The 20,958-nt window shown below is 34.6% G+C and overlaps 1 protein-coding gene across 5 annotated transcripts in view; it reads right to left on the bottom strand.

The window, feature by feature from the left end:
* The window catches only part of Rrm2b (ribonucleotide reductase regulatory TP53 inducible subunit M2B), a 40,718-nt gene that overhangs the window by 10,140 nt on the left and 9,620 nt on the right, over window positions 1-20,958 (bottom strand). For all 5 annotated transcript variants that reach the window (XM_046464803.2, XM_046464802.2, XM_046464804.2 and 2 more), the window contains exons 2-7: window positions 17,526-17,681; window positions 12,810-12,926; window positions 11,659-11,792; window positions 11,104-11,198; window positions 6,649-6,782; window positions 1,482-1,586 (exon numbers count right to left, since the gene is read on the bottom strand). In XM_046464803.2, the coding sequence (XP_046320759.1) occupies window positions 1,482-1,586; window positions 6,649-6,782; window positions 11,104-11,198; window positions 11,659-11,792; window positions 12,810-12,926; window positions 17,526-17,567 (627 nt within the window). In that variant the 5' untranslated portion in view covers window positions 17,568-17,681. The remainder of the gene's footprint in view (window positions 1-1,481; window positions 1,587-6,648; window positions 6,783-11,103; window positions 11,199-11,658; window positions 11,793-12,809; window positions 12,927-17,525; window positions 17,682-20,958) is intronic.

The following is a 20,958-nucleotide window of genomic DNA, read 5'->3' on the forward strand; positions in this document are numbered from 1 at the left end:
GAATAAAGTACAAAGACAGAACAATAAGGTATTTTCCAAATAGAGAGAAGGTTTTGGTTTTATTAATATTCTAAGACAACGATTTTGCTCAAGGAAAGTGTACTAGGATAAATTCTTTCAACATGGAAAATGATCACCACTGTTGCTTTGTTCTGAAATACCTAGAAAAAGATTCACCAAAGATGATCATCATGGGAAGCATGACTATGAAAGAGAGGTGGAAAGACAGAAAACTCAGTTAACAAAGAATATGAGATAAAACAGAAATGGATTAAGGGGTTGGGAGATAAACTGAACTCTACATTCAAAGACAATGTTAATAGATAAAAAACAAAAACATATTAACCACATGCTTTCCTCCTTCCAATATGAAAACCATGCTTGTTAAACTATGCGATGTTTTTAAAGCTAAGCAAATTTTATTTTTAAACTAATTTTTTCTTTCTTTTTTATTTTCATCTATTTATTTATTTATTGTGTGTGTGGCAGGGTGTACTGGGGATGTGTGTGGTCCTGGGGATTAAATCCTGGCCATCGTACATTCTAGGCAAGCACTCTATTGCTCAGTGTCCTGATAAATTAATTCTTTAGAATAAATAAAAACACATTTTAAGTAGAACATCCAGCTTTTTGTAATCAGAAATCTTTACATACCATAAGTTAAGTTTTACTATTCAATAATTCATTTACTTATTGATCTTATAAACTGTACGTGCTTCATGTCAGGTGCCCTGTGAAGTTATTGAGAATAAAAACAAGAAACCACAATTGTCGGGCACAGTGGTGCACACCTGTAATCCCAGAGAGTCAGAAGGCTGAGGCAGGAGAAACAAGACTAGCCTGGGCAACGTAAGTACAACCCTGTCTCAAAATTTTAAATTTTAAAAACAGCTGGTGGTGTAGCTCAGTGGTAGATGATCCCTGGGTTCAACACCCACTACCACACACACATACACGCACACAAATAGAAAACATCATTATCATCCAGTAGTCATTAAATTTAAAAACATAAAGCTATAACAATTAAAATAGTTTGTTATACCATGAAATTTGACAGATAAATCAATGAGACAAATAGCCCTAAAGCAGATTTTACTTATACAGAAAACCTTAAAATATAACAAACACTGATTTGTAAACCAAATTATAAACTGACATGAAAATTGCAATACATCATGAAATCATCATCTTGTAGGTAAAAACAAATATAAGCAGGTTTATATAGTCAATTTGACAGTACAAGATGATGATTTCATGAATCAAATATAATAATGCTAAAGTGGGCACAGTGGCACATGCCTGTAGTCCCAGCAATTCAGGAAGCTGAGGGAGGAGGATCAATTGAGCCCAGGAGTTCAAGGCCAGACTGGACTGTATAGCAAGACTGTCTCAAAATAAATAAATAAATAACACTAATAAAATAATGGCACAAACATCAGAAAAAGCGAGATGTGCTAAACTTTATAAATTTCCCTACTTACCTGCTCAATTTTGACAGCATTAACAATGATCTCCCTCACTCTTTCTTCTGAAGGCTTATTTACTAAGTACTGAAACATTAGGCAAGCAAAGTCACAGTGAAGTCCCTGAAATAGAAGACAAATGCCACTGTTAAAGCTTTTAATCTGCTATTTGCCCACAGTGATGCATACTGTATAAACATTGTGTAAACAAATCATATAAAATAGATTCTAAGAACACAATGTGGAAATTTATAGGGAATTAAAGAGAAATTAATAAGACCAAGAACTTCTTTCCTTCAAATCTCATTAAATGCTAATTCAATAACTTATAATAAAAAAATTCACTGCCAGAAAATCTTAGTTCACCAACATTAAAGAAGAATTAATTTACAAACAAACCAAGAAAAAATATACACAACCAAAAGCATTTTTAAAAAAGAAAACAAGATGAGAAGAGCCAAGATGAAAATTCATTAATCCCTAAATGTCAAAAAAATTAAGGGATGATTGAAAAATAATAAGTAGTATTTAAAAAATGGATGAAACTCAGAGATATTTCAAAAAGATATCTCAAGAATAGCTCAAGATAAAAATGAATTCAGTACAATGATAATGGAAACTATAAAATAATAAATATCATCTGAAGCTGTAAAAAGCAGAAGTGACATTACCATTAACTAAACCAAGAAAGAAAATAAACATACGAAATTCCCCGAGAACAAAATGATTATGCAAATACAATTAATATTATAAAATCTTCAGTAACTGGAGAACAAAGAGAGTCAACCTATAATCAGGATTCTGATATACAGAACAGATGGAGCAAAGCTGAAAATCAAAAGAACAACAAAAGAAAATTTTCACAAATTCAAAACAAAACTAAACTAAAGGGTCATACATAGAAAAATAATGGAATTCCCAGCAAAATTTACATGATAGCAAGGTAAAATCAATTAACATTTCTAAATTACAAAAAATAATAATAATTTTGTAAGCAACCAAAGAAGGGAAAGGGGAAAAGGAACATATATTTTAAATGATTACAAGTAAGAGTTGCCTAGGTTTTTATAAATGAATCAACAAAACTCAAAGACAATTCAAAGATCCCTAAATCAAAGGTTGTTATTACAAGGATTATTTACCTGGTTAAGTTATCAATTCCCAGAAAAAAAAACTAAAAGAAAAAAAAAAACACATCTCTTTTAACAACTAATCTTAGAAAATTTACTAGTGAAATGTTTGTTCTTTTTCTGCAGACTTGATTCAAGAAGAATACTTCAAATTACAAGAAGGTTTATGTCAAATAAACTACTGAAAGATGTTAAGGAAAGAGTTGATGAGAACTGACAACTAGCTACCTATTACAGAGACCAGTAAATAAAAGGTAGACACTCATAATTGTCAAATCAATAAATGAATAAAACTAATTTTGTGTTTAAAGAATTCCAATCAAAATCCCAGTGGGATAGTGGGGGTGTTGGTAAGAAAGAATGAAGGACCTTTGGATTGTGCAGAGGGAGTGAGGGTAGGGGTGGGGCTGTGGGGATCGGAAGGATGGTGGCATGAGACAACATTATTACTCCATTTACATGTATGATTACACTGGTGTTGTGACTCTGCACCATGTACAGCCAGAGGAATGAGAAGTTGTGCTCCATTTGTGTACAATATGTCAAAATGCATTCTACTGTCATGTATAACTAAGTAGAACAAATTAAAAAAAATTTTTTTAATCCCAATGGGATTTTTTTTAATTCAAAAAATAAAAATCTAGAAGAATAAATGGTTAGGTCCACATAAGAATACTTAAAAAAGGAAAGTTTTCAGATTTATTCTACCAATTATTAAAATATATAACTAAAATAATTAGAATAGCTTGTATGGCATCATAAAAAACTTACTCTAAGGTAAGTCAATGAAGCAGAAAAAATGACCATGAGACAGATTTTAGTATAATAAAATCTTAATATGTAATAAAGAAGACAGCAGAAACTGGTGGAGAAAGGATGGATTACTGGAAAGAGAAATGAAAGTGTTTAAACTAAAACTAAGTTAAATTCTAACTTGCTGGGAGCCATTAGCCAAGTAGGTATGACAATTTCCTTGCCAGCGTACCCCATGTTGCTTAGTGGAAGGACTCGTGGAAATAGGACATTTTGCAGTGACATTGCATGTAGGTGACCTTGCTCAAGGACCACGGCGGATCCGGGTTTAGGGTGTTCCCGGTTTAGGATAATCGGGTTTAGGGCGTTCTGGTTTAGGGCGTTCCAGGTTTAAGATTATTCCTGCTGGGAATAGGGCGTATCCTGCTGCCTGAGTTCCCCTTGAGTTCTCACGGGATTCAGACAGTATTTTTTGGGAGACAGAAGCCCAGTGGAGGTGGATTTGGGTAGAGAACGTGGATTTCCCCAGAACGTGATTGTAGACGGCTGGTGTGAGTTTGGGAATAAAGAGTTGCTGTTTGAATCTACAAGCTGTGTGGTGGCTCGTGACTGTGTGCCCAGCCAGACTGCAGCATTTGTGCCCAGCCAGACTGCGGCACTAACTTACTCTATATCATACTGCTTTTATTCTAAATTCTATACTTATACTAAACAAATTCCAATTGTATTAGAGAATTAAATGTTAAAAAAATCAAGAAAAAAAATGTGATAATTTAGGGCTGGGTACATAGCTCAGTTGGTAGGGTGTTTGCCTTGCATGTACAAGGCCATGGGTTCAATCCCCAGCACCACAAAAACAACAACAACAACAACAAAGTGATAATTTAACTTTTCTGGGAGTAGATCAATAAAATTTAAGATTTTTATTTTTTTTGGAATACTGTACTCAGTTTAATGTAATAAAAAACCCATGACTGCTAAATTGCTACAATGAAATTTAAGATTTTTATATGTTAACAGCAAAACAAAATTTAAAAAAGACAAACAGAAAATATAAAACAAATATAATAAAATTCACATATTCTGTTATATTCATGCAATAAATATAAGAAATGAATATACAAATTCAGTAAACAAACACTTCTTGAAAGAGTTCAATTAGTCACTGTATATTGTGAATATACCAATGAACATGCAAACATTCATCCTTCCTTTAAGGATTATAGACTATCAAATAAATAAACCTTTAAATATTAAGAGCACTCCCAGTTAAATATGAAAAATATTAATATAAAACAGAAATGGAGGCAAAAAACAAAAATATAATAACTACTGAAAAATACAAATGACTAATATAATTTTGAAAAAAGTTCAATCTAAGTAATAATCAAAAACAAAACCAAATAATGAGATGTAAACTGCTCTTATCAAATTTATCAAATACTAGGCAAATTAACCCAAATTCTGGTGAGTATATGGTAAGAAAATGATCATACATTGCTAGATGAAGCAGAAAACGTCTATAAAATTTCTGGAAAGAAATCCGCAAGTGTAAGTGATCACATAACCTGCTAATTCTACTTCTTGTGATCAACTGTAAGAAAATAATATAAAGTTAGGACAAAGCTTATATACAAAGTATATATAACAACAACAACAACAACAACAAAAAATGAAAATCCTAAAGACAACTTAAATTTCCAATTATTGTCAAATAAATAATGCATTCATCTACTATTATATATCTAAAAAAACTGTTTTCAAAAAATACTTAATAGCATAGAAAAATGCTCATAATATTTTCCCAAGTGAAAAAAATGAAACTATGATTTGTGAAACTATTGTATTTATATGTATTTGCATAAATATAAATGTAGAAAACAAGTTTAGAAATATAATAAAATTGTCAAAGTGATCACCTGTGCGTTGTGTAACTTTTTGTTCTCTAAATTTTCTATAATAAACATATAATCATATATGACATTTATGATAAAAGTTATCAGAAATTTAAACATATTAAAGTCAAAAAGTAATTATAGAAAACATTTTATGGCACTTAAAAAATACTATCAGCTGGGTATGGTGGCACACACCCATAATCCCAGCAAATTGGAAGGCTGAGGTGGAAGAATCCCAGTTTTGAGTCCAGCCTCAGCAATTTGGTGAGAGCCTGCCTCAAAATGAAAAATAAAAAGAACTGTGGATGTAGCTCCGTGGTAGAGTGCCTCTGGGTTCAATCCCTGGTACTGAAAAAAAAAAAAATGCTTTCATATATACTGTTCATTGCATTAAAAAAAAAAAAAAAAAAAAAGCCCTGTTAAGGTTTATAGTTGAAGAAACTAAGGATCAGATAAGTAAAGTAACTTGACAAGGTCACTTAGATATAAACTGAGGAACCAAGATTATTATAGTCAATAAATGTGAACTGAATGGCTGTAATAGGATGACTATTGAGACAGAAGGATCAATGAGACCAGGTCTCTATGCTAAGAAACTCAAACTCCAGCAGAGAAGAGACAAATATGTATTGTCGACTCTAACACAGAAGAACAAGTTTAGATTTTGAAGGGATACATAAAAGACAAAAATGGTCAATTTGACCCAGTTGGATAAGGAAAATTTTAAGTTGCCTGCTTTGAGAAGGTCATCAACAGGTAGAAAAAAAAAAGTGGTAGGAAAAATGGAAAGGGTTTTGTAGACAGAGGGAGAGATAAGACTTACGACTGGATGTGGCTAAATAGGAAAAAAGCAATTTGAAATGACTCCCAGATTTCAAACTGGATGACTGGAGGGTGGGTAGGGGGAGACTCATTAAGGTAAGTAAAACAGAAAAAGAACATATTTTGAAAGAAAGATGATGTGTTTGATTTCTGAAATGTCAGATTTGAAATACCTGTGGACTAATCCAGGAGAAAACAACTAAGGTGCACCTATTTGTTTGGAGATCAGGAAAGACTATCTGGGATAAAGATAAAGTCTGGGGAACTGTGAGCTTTTGGATGGTAGCTGATATCATGTGAATAAATAAGATGAGCCAGAAGGTCATACAAAGTCAAGGAGTCAGGGAGGCCAAAGCAGATGTCCAGAAGCATACTGATGTTAAAGAATGAGCAGGGACTGAGAAGAATGATGAGAGACACAGTAAGAAAGTGCAATCTTACCGGCCATAGAAGAAATGACTTCCTATTTCCTTTTAATTACCAGGGTATTTGAGTCACCATAAGCATTTCCCAGAGGAAAGAAAAGTAGATGAACATGACATATGAAAACAAATGTAACTGGAGAAACACTTCAAACCTTACTTCATCTCTGCTGATCAGTTCATTGGAAAATGTGAGCCCAGGCATGAGACCTCTCTTCTTTAACCAGAATATAGCAGCAAAAGATCCTGAGAAGAAAATTCCTTCCACAGCAGCAAAGGCCACCACTCTTTCCCCTAGGAGAAAAAACAGTTTCGCTTTCTAAATATCACATACTGCAAACATTTGCAAGTTTATATATTTTTTTAATAATACCTCAACTATTTTTCCAAGAAATAAACAAGTTGGTGCAGTGGCCAAAGATCTTCAGAGAAGGAAATATTCTACCCTACCTACTAGGACAGAAAGATATGTCTACTTCAAATCCTATATCAAACAACTCCTGTAGACTTGGTTTCTGGGCAAAGAAAAGACAGAAGGATCAATGAGACCAGGTCTCTATGCTAAGAAACTCAAACTCTACTCAAAAAAATAAGTGATTTGCCTGTAACCTTCAGGTGCTTGTGAATGCAGGCACATGCATGTGAGTACAGTATGTGCACATACTGCTGAGATTTATATTTTTAGCAACCTATATAGCTTACAAACTAGTTATAAAATTTCAAAGACATTGTCATGAATATGCAATTAAAAAATAGACGAACCCAGCTGATGATAATACATATACCTATAAAGTAAAATGTCTTATCACAGCCAGGTGTGGTGGTGCACGCCTGTAATTCTGGTGACTCAGGAGGTGAGGTGGTGCACGCCTATAATTCCAGTGACTCAGGAGGTTGAGGTAGGACGATCTGAAGTTTGAGGCCAACCTCAGCAACTTAGTGAGGCCCTTAGTAACCTTGCAAGACCCTGTCTCAAAATAAAAAATAAAAAGGGCTGGAGGTGTGGCTCAGTGTTCCCAGGTTCAACAGCTAATACCAAAAACATAAGCAAAAATATCCTATCATCCAAGCAAAAATACTATCCTCTGCTAAATACATAAGGGCCAATTTCAAAAGTTTCTTTCTTTTCAGAAGCCTATTCCTGAAATATATCTAGTGGCATAAACTATAACATCATCTCTAGGAAATGATTATAGACTTAATCCAAAAGATTATACACATGCCCCTTATGTCACCATACTGCATATCTAGGGAGAAAGGTTGTAGATTGTGAGATAAAGGCACTGAGTGCTTGAGGAAACTATAGGCCTTTGTTACTGATGACATAGTTTATATTTCTTATACATGTATCTTTTTTGTGGGGGCTGGGGACACCAGGGACTGAAACCAGGGATGCTTAACCACTGAGTCACATCCCCAGTCCTTTTTACTTTGAGACCGGATCTCACTAAGTTGCTGAAGCTGGCCTCAAACTTACAATCCTCCTGCCTCAGCCTCCTGAATCACTGGGATTACAATTGTGCACCACCATGCCCAGCTAGTATCTTGTACTTTATATCCCTTGAACTTATTGCAGGAGCAAACACATAGCAGGTACTTAATAAATGTGTCCTCAACCAAACCAATGGAAATTATAGAAGATGTTAAGAAACATTAAAATTCATTCTATAGAAAACACAAAAATTTGATGTAGAAACTGAATAAATATTTTAAATTTCCAGAACAAATATAATTACAATATTTAAATTTTAAAAAGAAAGCTGACTAAATTCAAATGTTTCTGGCTGTCGCTAAATAATGCTCTGGTTTGTCCTTGTTTCTCCCTGATTATCAAACCAAATCAGATAGATCAATTATATCATATACTTGGTAATCCAAATTTCTATTAGTAGTCTAAAACATGGGAAAGACTTATGAAGTATTTCATTTTTACAGACACAATTTTAAAATTAACTTCAGAAAAAAACAAAAGAAATATAAATTAAATAAATATTCACTATGTCAAAGGAATGGTTGATTGGTTGATTGGTTTTTGGCATGGATGAGGATAAAACCCAGGACTTCACAAATTCTGGACAGATACTCTACCACTGAGCTATACCCTCAGCCCTCAATTGTGGAAAAGAAGATTCCTTGATGTGTTATATATTAACTAAATATTAAAATGTAATAAAAATAATCACTAAGCTTAAGCAAGACATTCATCATTAGTTTAACATAATTTACTATACTTTTAAGTTCCTATTAATAAAATGACAGGTAGTTATATTTGATACTTTTAAAATTGGCATTAAGGTAACATCATATGGGTAAATATCTATAAGAAAACAAGACTAATAAAAACATTCTGATGGGCGTAGTGGCGCACGCCTGTAATCCCGGCAGCTCAGGAGGCTGACACAGTAGGAACATGGAGTTCAAAGCTAACCTCAGCAAAAAGCGAGGCGCTTAGCAACTCAGTGAGACCTTGTCTCTAAATAAAATACAAAATTGGGCTGGGGATATGGCTCAGTGGTCGAGTGCCCCAAGTTCAAATACTAATACCCCCCACCAAAAAAAAAAAAAAAAAAAAAAATATATATATATATATATATATATATCTCATTCTGAACAAGGGGGAAATTGTCATTTTAACCATTCCATGCATTCATATGAATACCAAAGAATGAGAATCATAATAAATAGTTATATATGACCATTTTTGGAGAAGATTGAAGGATTGTAAAGGGTAAATTTTACAAATTTTCAAGAATATATGTGAAATTAAAAGAGAGTCCCAAAACATTTCTTCTAAAAGGAAATGAATGTTAAAGCCTCATGATTTGTTTTAGAGAGAAGAAAGTGGAATATATTTTTAAGATAGCTGAGCTCTATGATGCAAGACTGTATAACTAGAACTTGAAGTATAAAATATAATTTCATTACATATATTAAGGTTTAATATATCTGTTTTAAAATTTTTATCTCTACTACAATTGAATCTCCTTATAATATATGAACTTAAAACTAACAATTTAAAAAAATTTTTTTTAGTTGTAGATGGACACAATAACTTTATTTATTTATTTTTTATGTGTTTCTGAGGATCAAACCCAGTGCTTCATAGATACTAGGCGAGCAGTACTCTACCACTGAGCCACAACCGCAACCCCTAAAACTAACTAATTATTTTTTAAGGAGTATTTTTAGGTCCTCTTTAGCTAAAATTAATGGATTACAGGAGTCTGGAGATAAGGAAAGAACAGTTGCTACAGTGGGTCCTCACTTGGTATGAAAGTCACCTAGAGCATCCCCCAAAATGTTAGGGAAAGACCTCAGCCAGATGAAAGAGTTGCCTTGTCAACCTAAAGTTACTAATGGTGTAGATGGCACAATTAATTTTAAAAAATGCACTTCTTCTTTCTTTAAAGGAAAGTACAGTATGTGGTAAAGCAAAACAATAATTCTGTGTTACTGTCTTTTAGTTCCACTTGCAAAATAGAAAGCTACCAATGTGCATTTCACTCTTCTCCCTTTCCCTTCTTATTTCACTCCTCCTCCTGCACCATTTTAAAATATATTCTTTCTTCTGAGACCCTAAATCAGAATCCTAAGTGGGATTTTCTTTGAGATTAAACAATATGAAAAAATCTAACTGAAGCCCCTGCTGTGGCTGCAAGATGATTCCATCCTTCTCTGTTTTCTCTATTTCTAGTTTGTCTTTCTTGGGTGGTATCAGAAAACACCAACTTTCTGTAAGTTATTCATCATTTTCTATCAGTATCTATCCATACTAATATTTTCAATGCATATTGAACACCCTGATATTTTCCTGCTTTTTTCTCTGAAGTCAGTATCCCAACCTGTGCTTCTCAAACCACTTGTGAAAAAATCATCTGGATATGAAATGCAGATTCCTCAGTCCCACTTGCACTTCCTGAATTACTGTCTAGTGAGAACCAGAATTCTACAGGGTTTTTCTACAAATTTTCCAGATGCTATTAATGCACATCAAGAAGCACTGCTTTTCTCATTCTTACAATGAACTGGAGGCAATGCAAACATATCTGTTTCTTCACCAATATACCACATACTTGCCCATATAAGCATTACATCACTTGTTCTTGAGTGTGGTCCAGGTGTCTCTGGGAGTTCTACAGACACAAGAGATCTATGAGGTGCAAACTAGTGTTACCTGTAAAAAATTGCTTTTGTGCTTGTCTGCTAAATCCTTTGGAATGCTGGTCATACAATGGGACAAAGCAAGCTAATGACGTTACTGCTTCTGTATCCTACCCTACAGAGCCTCCCTCCTGTGGTAATTGGTGTGGAACAGAGAGCACTGTGGACAAGATAAGTGCTTGTCCAGCTGGCCACTACTGGACCAAGTGCCATGAGGAACAGAGGCACTACTTTCTGGCAAAGCACCATGACAATCGGAGATGTAATCTATCCGGCCAGTCACCCCTGGACCTTCCTCAAGCAGTCTTCAATAATCCTTATGCTATCTCACATGCCATCTCCATGCAACTTCTTTAATCTCTTGGCAAACTATCCCACTACCCTAGCACAACTGGGCTGTGGATAGTACATCATCCAAAGCAAATTTGATTACATGTAATTGAGAGTTACATACCAAAAGTAGACTTTCTATCTGCTATCCATCGCAGAGCCCAATCTGCTTTTTTCTTAACATATGGCATTGTTTCAATTGCATTAAATAAAAATTCCCTGTAAGAATAACAGAATTCAGGGAAGTTATTTACTTGTTTCTTAATTGGACTAAAGTTTAATGGTTTAATCAGAGACTAATTGTAACTCTACGATACACTACCAGATCTGTAATTTTTCTATACTTTTGCATGTTCATAAAATATAAAAATGAAAGCAAAACTCAAATTAGTGGTTTGAATATGGTCTGATACTAAATCAACTAAATGCAAATATTCAATTTCTAAACAGAATGTGCTAATGAACAGTTTTTTTAAGATACTATAAAATATCTAAAGATTAACTAATTCTATATAAGCTTTTTTTTAATCTAACACATTACTGGGCAATAGAAAACACAGTTGTTATAAACTTCTTTGTATAAACAATCTTTCCTTAACGTTTAGCTTTGTTAATAAATTTTGCAATAAATTTAAGCACTAGGATAAAACTATGCAAATAAAAATCTCAGCAGGAATACCTTTTCTTGGGATCTCTGATGTAAGTATCTATTAGCAAACTGTACATCTCTGAGTGAACATTCTCGATGAGAATCTGAAAACCATAGAAACAGCGAGCCTCTGGAACCTGCACCTCCTGACTAAAGCGCTCCACCTAAAAAATAGGGGAAACAGATCCAGTGCTGTGGTCTCTCACGAAACACTTGGTTAAACATTGCAAATCTGAATCCAGACATCAGAATGATCATTAAAAACTGCCTGCCTGCAATTAACAGGTCAGAAAGAAGTTAAGGGTTAGCTTAAGCAGTATTATTTATTCATCAAATCCTCCACAATAAATTCATTGCATAATATATTCTTATACAATTATATGAATTGTCCTGTTAGGTTGAAATAGTGCCCAAAGAACAAATAAACTTTAGAACATCTACCAAAACTAATAATTTTCCTTTGTGGAATTTATTTCCAACAGTAAAGAGATCTGTTAAAGGATCTTCTATTCTATGATGGAAAGTTATATCTCTATTCGATATTCTTTCTCTCTCCCTCTCTCTCTTTCTAAATTTTGAGGTAGGGTCTCCCTAAATTGTCCAGACTGCCTTCAATCTTAAGTTCCTCCTGCCTCACCTCCCAAGTAGCTGGGATTACATGCGTGTGCCACTGGGCCTGGCTCTATTCTGTTTAACAAGAAATTCTGCCTCCAGAATCAATATAATACAAATTTTTTAAAAGAGAAGCCAGAACCCGGTGTTTTATACAAAGCTCAATATGATTATTAAGGTAGAGATTCTTTTGTTATTGTTTTTAGATATACATGAGAGTAGAGTATATTTTCACATGTTATACATATACGGAGTACAATTTATTCTTATTAGGATCCCATTTAAGTAGAGAATCTCTATTAGATTTATTACCTGAGGATAAAAAATAAACCTAAAGTTTAAGCAGGTTTTAGTTGGCACATTTTACGCTTCATTTCCTGATATTTAGCTGACTGGATAGCAGAAATCTATCCTTTCCTCTGCACTTTATCAGAAAACACTTTCAAGAATCAAGCTTCATCTATTCAATTACTTAGGCATCTTTTCTCAGGCTCAATCTAATGATCTTACGTATAGTATCATCATTTAATGGCTAAATAGCACAACAGTAAAATAAAAAAAAATCTTACCAAATTTTCATTTACAATTCCATCACTGGCTGCAAAAAAGGCTAAGATGTGAGAGATAAAATACTTCTCATCTGATTTAAGCTTGTTCCAGTGAGGGAGATCCTTTGATAAGTCAACCTACAATAAAAATTTTTTTCAAAAATTTTAACAGTTACTGTTTAGAAAACTAATTTCCACTCTAACATTAAGAAAGGATATAACAACAAGCAGTAAACTGTGAAAAAGAAAAAATGTTAACATCACAAAGAGACTAAAAAAACCCATTCTGTTAATAATAGGGTATTTTATCCAGGACATCTGCTAAACAAGTAAATTTTAGCTATTCTTGGGACAAGGGGAAAGATGGGCAACTGTGTGACATAATAGATATGTTAATTATCTTATATTATAGCAATCATTTTACTATAGATATAACATATTTAAGGTTTCTAAGATATATATATATATATATATATATTATATGCCAGATATACCTAGTATATTTAAGATTTATCTACAATTTAAGTAAAGATAACAAAACAGTATGATAGAATGATTTTCTGGCTAAATGAGAAGCTAGTTAAGATGTACTTTCAAAATGTTACAATTATCAGATTGGCACTGGAAAAAATGAAGAGACAAAGAGGAATGGTAGAATAAAACTAGTCAAGAAAGAATTGAGGTGAATAAACAATGACTTTCAGCAGCCATTGTTTTAACATTTTACATGATATTTACTATGTTGTTACACAAATAATAAAGTAACTGTTAACCAACTGTATCTTCTACTTTATCATCAACTAACCTACTCTACCCATAAGTAACGTCAGGCAGGAAATGTTCTGGGTTTTGAGGCAGTTTATAGGTTTGCCTTCCTCAGGGAATAGAAATATTTTTTAAAACATTTATCAGAATTAGTCCTTGGTATTAAGAGAGATGCACTATAGAATTCAGCAAAAATTTACCATTTTAAAATAACCTTTACACCTCTAGCTGCTATAACAAATAGACTGGGTGGATTAACCAACAAAAAGATTACTTTTCACAGTTCTGGATGCTAGAAAGCCAAACTCAGGGTGCCAGCCTGCTTAGTTTCTTAGTGAAGGCCCACTTCCTCATTTACAGATGGCCACCTCCTTGCCATATCCTCACAGAGCAAAGAGAGATCATCTTTCTCATACTTCAACTCTCTCATATTTCTTCTTCTAAGGGCATGAATTCCCTTCATAAATGCACAGACCTTATTATCTAATTACCTCCCATGGCCCCCACCAACACTATCACACTAGGGATTAGGAGTTCAACCTATAAACTGGGGTGGTGCAGCATTCAGTTCATAGCTTTTCTGGATATTTTGTATTAGAAAAATATCTTAAGTATGTTTCACAATAACTTCATAAACATTTGAAATATGTGCTGGGCACAGTGATACATGCCTATCCCAGCAGCTTGGAGGCTGAGGCAGAAGGATCACAAGTTTGGGGTCAGCTTCAGTAACTTACTGAGGCCCTAAGCAATTTAGCAAGACCCTGTCTCAAAATAAAAAATAAAATGGGCTGGGGATGTGGCTCAGTGGTAAAACATCCCTGGGTTAAATCCCCAGTATTAGGAGAAAAAAAATGAAATGAAAAAAATTCGTAACTGACCTTGTAAGATGTGATTATATTGTTTTTGTCCTTATTTTACCTATTCTTAAAAAAAGCCCCAATGTCTTTGACCTTTCCCCCCAAAAAAGAGTAATATCCATAATTTTCACTTTTTGTTTTCTTTCCTAAACCCCTATTTTTTAGATGTTTGCTGAGAACTTACTACATGCCCAATATTATGCTAAGTGTTGAGGATACGATGGGATGGAGAGGGTGTAATATTTGTCTTCATCTTGTAAAATAAATACACTAGAAATCAAGTTGTGTTCTACTAAGGGCTCGACTTAGGCTTCACAAAGGACATCTTCCTGATACTGAGTTTTAATATTAAAATATGTTTGTTCTTAAATATTAAACTTATCTCTTTAAACATATAAATTTTACTTATACATTGGTCATATTCCCTTCCAGAAACATAAACCTTCCTTCCTAGTTTTATCTCTCTTGAGCAAATTCTCACTTCCATCATCTAAAAATGGACTCCAAACTAGCTGCCATAGTATGGATCCTCAATGTTTCCTGAGGTCCATGTGTCAAAAGCACAGTCATCAACTGTGGCGCTACCAGAAGTGGTAGACCCAGTAGGAAGTGGGACTTAGTGGAAGGAAATTAGGTTGCTAAGGGCTTGCCCTTGAAGGGAATATTGGGACCCCTGGTTACTTCCTCTTTCTTCACTTCCCAGCCACTATGTGGTGACCAGGTGGCCTCTACCATGCACACTGGACATGATGTACTGTGCTGTCACAGGTCCAAAGCAACAAGGCAAAGCAATCATAAACTGAAATCTCTGAAACTGTGAGCCAAAAATCAATCTTTCCCTTTATAAGTTGATTTTCTCAGGAATCTTGTCACAGCAACAGAAAGTTAACATACTAGCTGATTATCAAAATTGCCCAAGTGACTTATTAAAAAAAAAAAAAAAAATCCCAAGGCCCTGACCTTTTGCCTTCCAAAGTGGGGGTTTAATATTGAGAAGTTAAGTTCAACCACTGATTTTTTTTTAAAAAGTAGAGTCCAAAGTTGATTAAATGATAATGTACATAATTTGTTTAAATGAAAAATATGTGGAACTAAGAATGTGTTTGACTTCCCTTCATAACAAGCACTTGAATCTTCCTACAAAATCAATATCAACCTGCATATTTTAGTTTTTAAAAATTAGTGTTTCTTAGTCATAGAACACTTATTACATTTGCTAAAAACAAATATGGTTCCCAAATGAATTTCAAGAAAACCCAGTATCACAAGTACCTTTTTAATGTGAAAAATCCCAGCTGTATACTTCACTTGCTCTCTGAACCAAGTCTAACAAAAACTTTCTAAAAACCACAGACAGTTAGGGAGAGTCAGGTGTGCCAAGCATTACGACCCAGTATTAAAATACTGAATGTGGCCAGGTGCAGTGGCCTACGTCTGCAATCCCAGCAACTCAGGAGCCTGAGGCAAAAGGATGGCAAGTTCAAAGCCAGCCTCAGCAAAAAACGAGGTGCTAAGCAACTCAGTGAGATGCTGTCTCTAAAGAAAATACAAAATAGGGCTGGGGATGTGGCTCAGCAGTTGAGTGCCCCTGAATTCAATCCCTGGTAGCCCCCTAGCCCCCTAAAAATACTAGATGTTTTGTTTGCTTTTTTGCTCTATATGTCAACTACAGTATAATAAAGATGTTGACAATATAAGAAGGGAAAGTGAGTAAAATTGGTTTAAGAGAAATTTCAGACACTTGTGCCTTTCTGATTTCTAGGTTAAATGATACCCATTCTAGGCATAAAATAAAGCATTTATTTAATGCTTACTGTCAGGTACCTTTCTTAACTTCTCATTAGTCCTAATGGGCTAACAACCTAATAGGCCAAGTACTATTAGCCTCATTTATCTATGACAATACACAAAGAGGGTAAAGCAACTTTCCTAGTTCTACAACTAATAAGCAAAAGAGCAGGATTTGTACTTAGGCAGCCAGGCCCTAGAATCTGCATTTTTTACAGGGTATGTTTATATGTATAGAATAAATCTCTTGAAAAACAGACCAATCCAAATGTATCTATCCAAATAGATACATCTATCTATAGAAATAGAGACATTACTTATGTGTATGTACACAGAGCAAGATGAAGGTCATATCTATTTGTGTGTTCAACTAGACTACAAAGCAGTCATTTGCATGACCACCTGTCCTTACCAAACCAGCAAGTATTATCTAATTTGCTGTGTTCAACTCATTTCCTTGGTGGAAAAAATCACAATAACAGACAACATTCTACATCTATCCTGTTAGGGGGAACTGTATCAGGTTTTTGTTTGTTTTGTGGTGCTAGGGATCCAACCCAGAGTCTTCTGCACACTGAGCCAAGTGCTCTACCTCTCGGCCACATCCTCAGCCCTTGAATCAAGTTTGATGCTGCTGAGGCAGAATGGAAGAACTGTGAAGTCAGCCTGGTTAGCTCCTTTTGTACAGTCAGTTAAGCAATTCACATAATTTGTTTAAATGAAATCAGGGTCCTTAAAGCTTTCAGTCTATTTTTCTTTTTCTTTCTTTCTTTTTTTTTTTTTACCATAGTTACAACTTTGCTTATTTTGCTGAGCACAAGTAAAGACTAATCTATGTGGCCATAGCAAACCAAAAGTATGTTTAAAAGTAGAAAATGTCCTAAAATATATTAGTGTAAAAATCTATAGCTGGCACAGTGGCACATGCTTGTAATCACAGCTACTTGGGAAGTTGAAGCAGAAGGATAGCAAGTTCAGAGTCAGCCTTGGCAACTTAGTGAGATCCTGTCTCAAAATGAAAAATAAAAAGGACTGGGGATATGGCTCAATGGTAAAGCTTCCTTGGATTTAACCCCCAGTATCCCAAAACAAAACAAAGCACCAGGCAAAACAAGATGCATTTTTTTTTTTTGCAGCAGATAATTTGTTTATAGAAAGTGATCTAAACTAAAATATTGGAGAACACTATGTTTAGTCTCAAAAATTCTTAACCTCATCTTATACAATTGGTCTTAATAAAAGTTAAAATGTTTCAACACTCCATAACACAGGAAGTCAACACTGCATTATAGGCCATGAATGTTAATAAGATGATGCCACATACCTCTTCTGCTGTCCAGAAGGATGCCTGTGCCTGTTTATACATTTTCCAAATATCAGGGTACTGGATTGGAAAAATGACAAATCGGCGAGAACTCTTTCTTAGGAGTGGCTCTTCATTAGCTTTCACTTCCTTTTCGTTGGTATCTGAAGATAACCTCTTTGAAAAACAAAGTACAAACACCCGAGGTATGAAGATATTTCCTCTTATTCATAAGAAAACATACATCTGGGGAAGTTGGGAGACAACATGGGTTTGGGAGCCAGTCTACCTGGGTTGAATCCTTACTATTATCCTGCAGTTGGCTAATAGAGTTTGGCTAGTTGCATGACTGTAGGAAGCTGACGAAGCTCTCTGAGCCTCAGCTTGTGCAGCTGTAACATAATGTCCTCCTCACAGATTTATTCTAATGATTAAAAGTGCTTAAACATCAGTCATGAAATCCACTTGGAAAAACAAGAGGCCCAGAATAGCCAAAGCAATCCTTAGAGAGAAATATGAAGCAAAAGTCATCACAATATCAGACCTTAAATTATACTAGAGCTATATAGTAATAAAAATAGCATGGTATTGGCACAAAAACAGACATGATGACCAATGGAACAGAATAGAAGACACAGAGACAAACCCACATAAATACAGTTATCTCTTACTGAACAAAGGTGCCAAAAACATACACTGGAGAAAAGAGCCTCTTCAACAAATGGAAATGGGAAAACTGAAAAGTCACATGTAGTAGAGTGAAACAGAACCCTGATTTCTCACCCTGCACAAAACTCAACTTAAAGAGGAGCAAGGACCTAGGCATCAGACCAGAGACCCTGCATTAGAAGAAAATGAAGGCCTAATTCTCCAACATGTCGGCTTAGGAAACCAACTTCCTCAATAAGACTCCTAAAGTACAAGAAGTAAAATCAAGAAACAGTAAATGGGATGGACTCAAAATAAAAAGCTTCTTCTCAGAAAAGGAGGCAATCAATAACTCTAAGAGAGAGCCTAAAGAATGGGAGGAAATCTTTACTACGTGCACCTCAGATAGAGCACTAATCTCCAGGATATATAAAGAACTCAAAAAACTTAACATCAAAAAACCCCAAATCATCCAACCAATAAAAGGGCTAAGGAACTGAACAGACACTTCACAGAAGAAAAAATACAACTGATCAACAAACATATGAAAAAATGTTCATCATCTCTAGCAATTAGAGAAATGCAAATCAAAACTAAGATTTCATCTTACTCCAGTCAAAATGGCAATTATCAAGAATACAAGCAACAATAAGTGTTGGCAAGAATGTGGGGGGAAAAGGTACACTTACACATTGCAGGGTGGGGCTGCAAATTGGTGCAACCAATCTGCAAAGCAGTATGGAGATTCCTCAGAAAACTTGGAATGGAACCACCATTTGACCCAGCTATTCCACGCCTCAGCATATACCCAAAGGACTTAAAATCAGCATATTACAGTGACAAAGCCACATCAATGTTTATAGCAGCTCAATTCACAACAGCTAAGCTATGGAACTAGATTCTCTTCAACAGATGAATGGATAAAGAAAATGTGGTATATATACACAATGGAATATTATACAACCTTAAAGAAGAATGAAATAATGGCATTTGCTGGTAAGTGGATGGGTCTAGAGAATATCATGCTAAGCAAAATAAGCCAATCCCAAAGAAGCAAAGGCTGAATGTTTTCTCTAATATGCAGATGCTAATTCACAATAAGGGGGTGGGGCTAGAGAAGAGTAGAGATACTTTGGATTAGACAGAGGGAGATGAAGGGAGAGAGGAGTATGGGGATAGAAAGGATAGTAGAATGAATCAGACATTATTACCCTATGTGCATATATGATTGCATGACTGGTGTAATTCTAAATCACATACAACCAGAAGAATGAGAATTTATACTCCATTTATGTATGATATATCAAAATGCATTCTACTGTCATGTATAATTAATTAGAACAAAATTTTAAAAATACTTAAACATGCATAATAGGCACTCAAAATTTTTTGTAGTGATTGTTACTTAGACAGTAAGTATAAAGCAAGGTCCATAAATGCCACGGTGGGAAAATTTCTATTTGCAGACAAAATGTCTCTTCAGTACCACTCTGATATAGAATGATGCCATGAATAGGCCACTATTATAAACCATTTTTTCATTTTAATGTTTTTTCTACTCTTAAATGAAATACTTATTATATTTATCTGAAAACTCCTTACCAACAATTTATTGGCCTTTCTTCCTTTTAGCCATCCCATATACCAACCTATTATTCCTATTTGCATTTTCAGATTATTCTTTATAGTACAAAATTATTTTCACTTACAAGGGCATTCATGTTCTCAGCCAAATCACTTAACCTGAATATTGTTATTTGCAAATTAAAGATAATATTTGCTAAGCTTATTTCAAATAACTGTTAGAAAGTTTAGAGGAGTTAATATAAATAAAAGTACTTTGGCTGAGAGTGGTGGTGCATGTAGTCCTTAGTCCTAGCTATTTGAGAAGCTGAGACAGGAAAATGACATGGTCAAGGGCAACTTCAACAACTGAGCAAGACCCTGTCTCAAAATAAAAGATAAAAAGGGTTGGGGTTGTGGCTCAGTGGTGAAGCATGCAGGGTCCAATCCCTAGCACTGCACATAAATAAATAAAAGTACTTTGCACATTCTCAAGTGCTGTCAACTCTAAAAATTATCATTTTATTGATTATCAAGACATTGTTGATTGACCTTTTAAAGGTTGTCCCTATATTTAAAAAATTATTATAATGGCCAGGTATTTGATGAATCAATATCTTCTGTAACTTCCTTAAAGGAATTTTCACTCATGAAATAGAGAATGGCTGGAGAGGCTTAAAAAGTGAGGTACTTGGGCTGGGGATATAGTGCAGTTGGTAGAGTGCTTGCGCCGCATGCACAAAACCCTGGGTTCAAACACCAACACTACAAAAAAAGAAAAAGTGAGGTACTCAAATATAACTGAGATTAGCTAGAACTGAGGCCCAATTGAAAAGGCAAAGATTTACACTCAATAGGTGTTTTCAACCTGTTTTGATCTACATTGCCCTTCCTTTAGTTCCTCTAGATTATGCTTTTATTATCATGTTGGAATATTTTGATACTATTCTGCAGTCTTTTTTTTTTTTTGCTATGTATTTTATTCCAGAAGTACAGAAGTCTATTCAGGGTTGGACATCTCTATCTACTCCATTTGCTACAGGGTGCACATACTTAAAGTTGGGAAGGAAACCACAAGCAGTAACACTTTGGCACAGTGGATTAATCTCCTGATGACTAATCCTGAATGGAATTTTTACACACTGATACATAACTGATCAGTGTCAGGATTTATGAAACTGCTGAGTATACCTTTATATTGAAATGAAAGCCACATTTGCATATATGTTATTCCATTCTATCC

This window comes from Marmota monax, unplaced genomic scaffold (genome assembly GCF_021218885.2).
Source record: "Marmota monax isolate L192 unplaced genomic scaffold, Marmota_monax_Labrador192_F-V1.1 WCK01_AAM20220418_F8-fsc00003, whole genome shotgun sequence".
NCBI lineage: Eukaryota > Metazoa > Chordata > Mammalia > Rodentia > Sciuridae > Marmota > Marmota monax.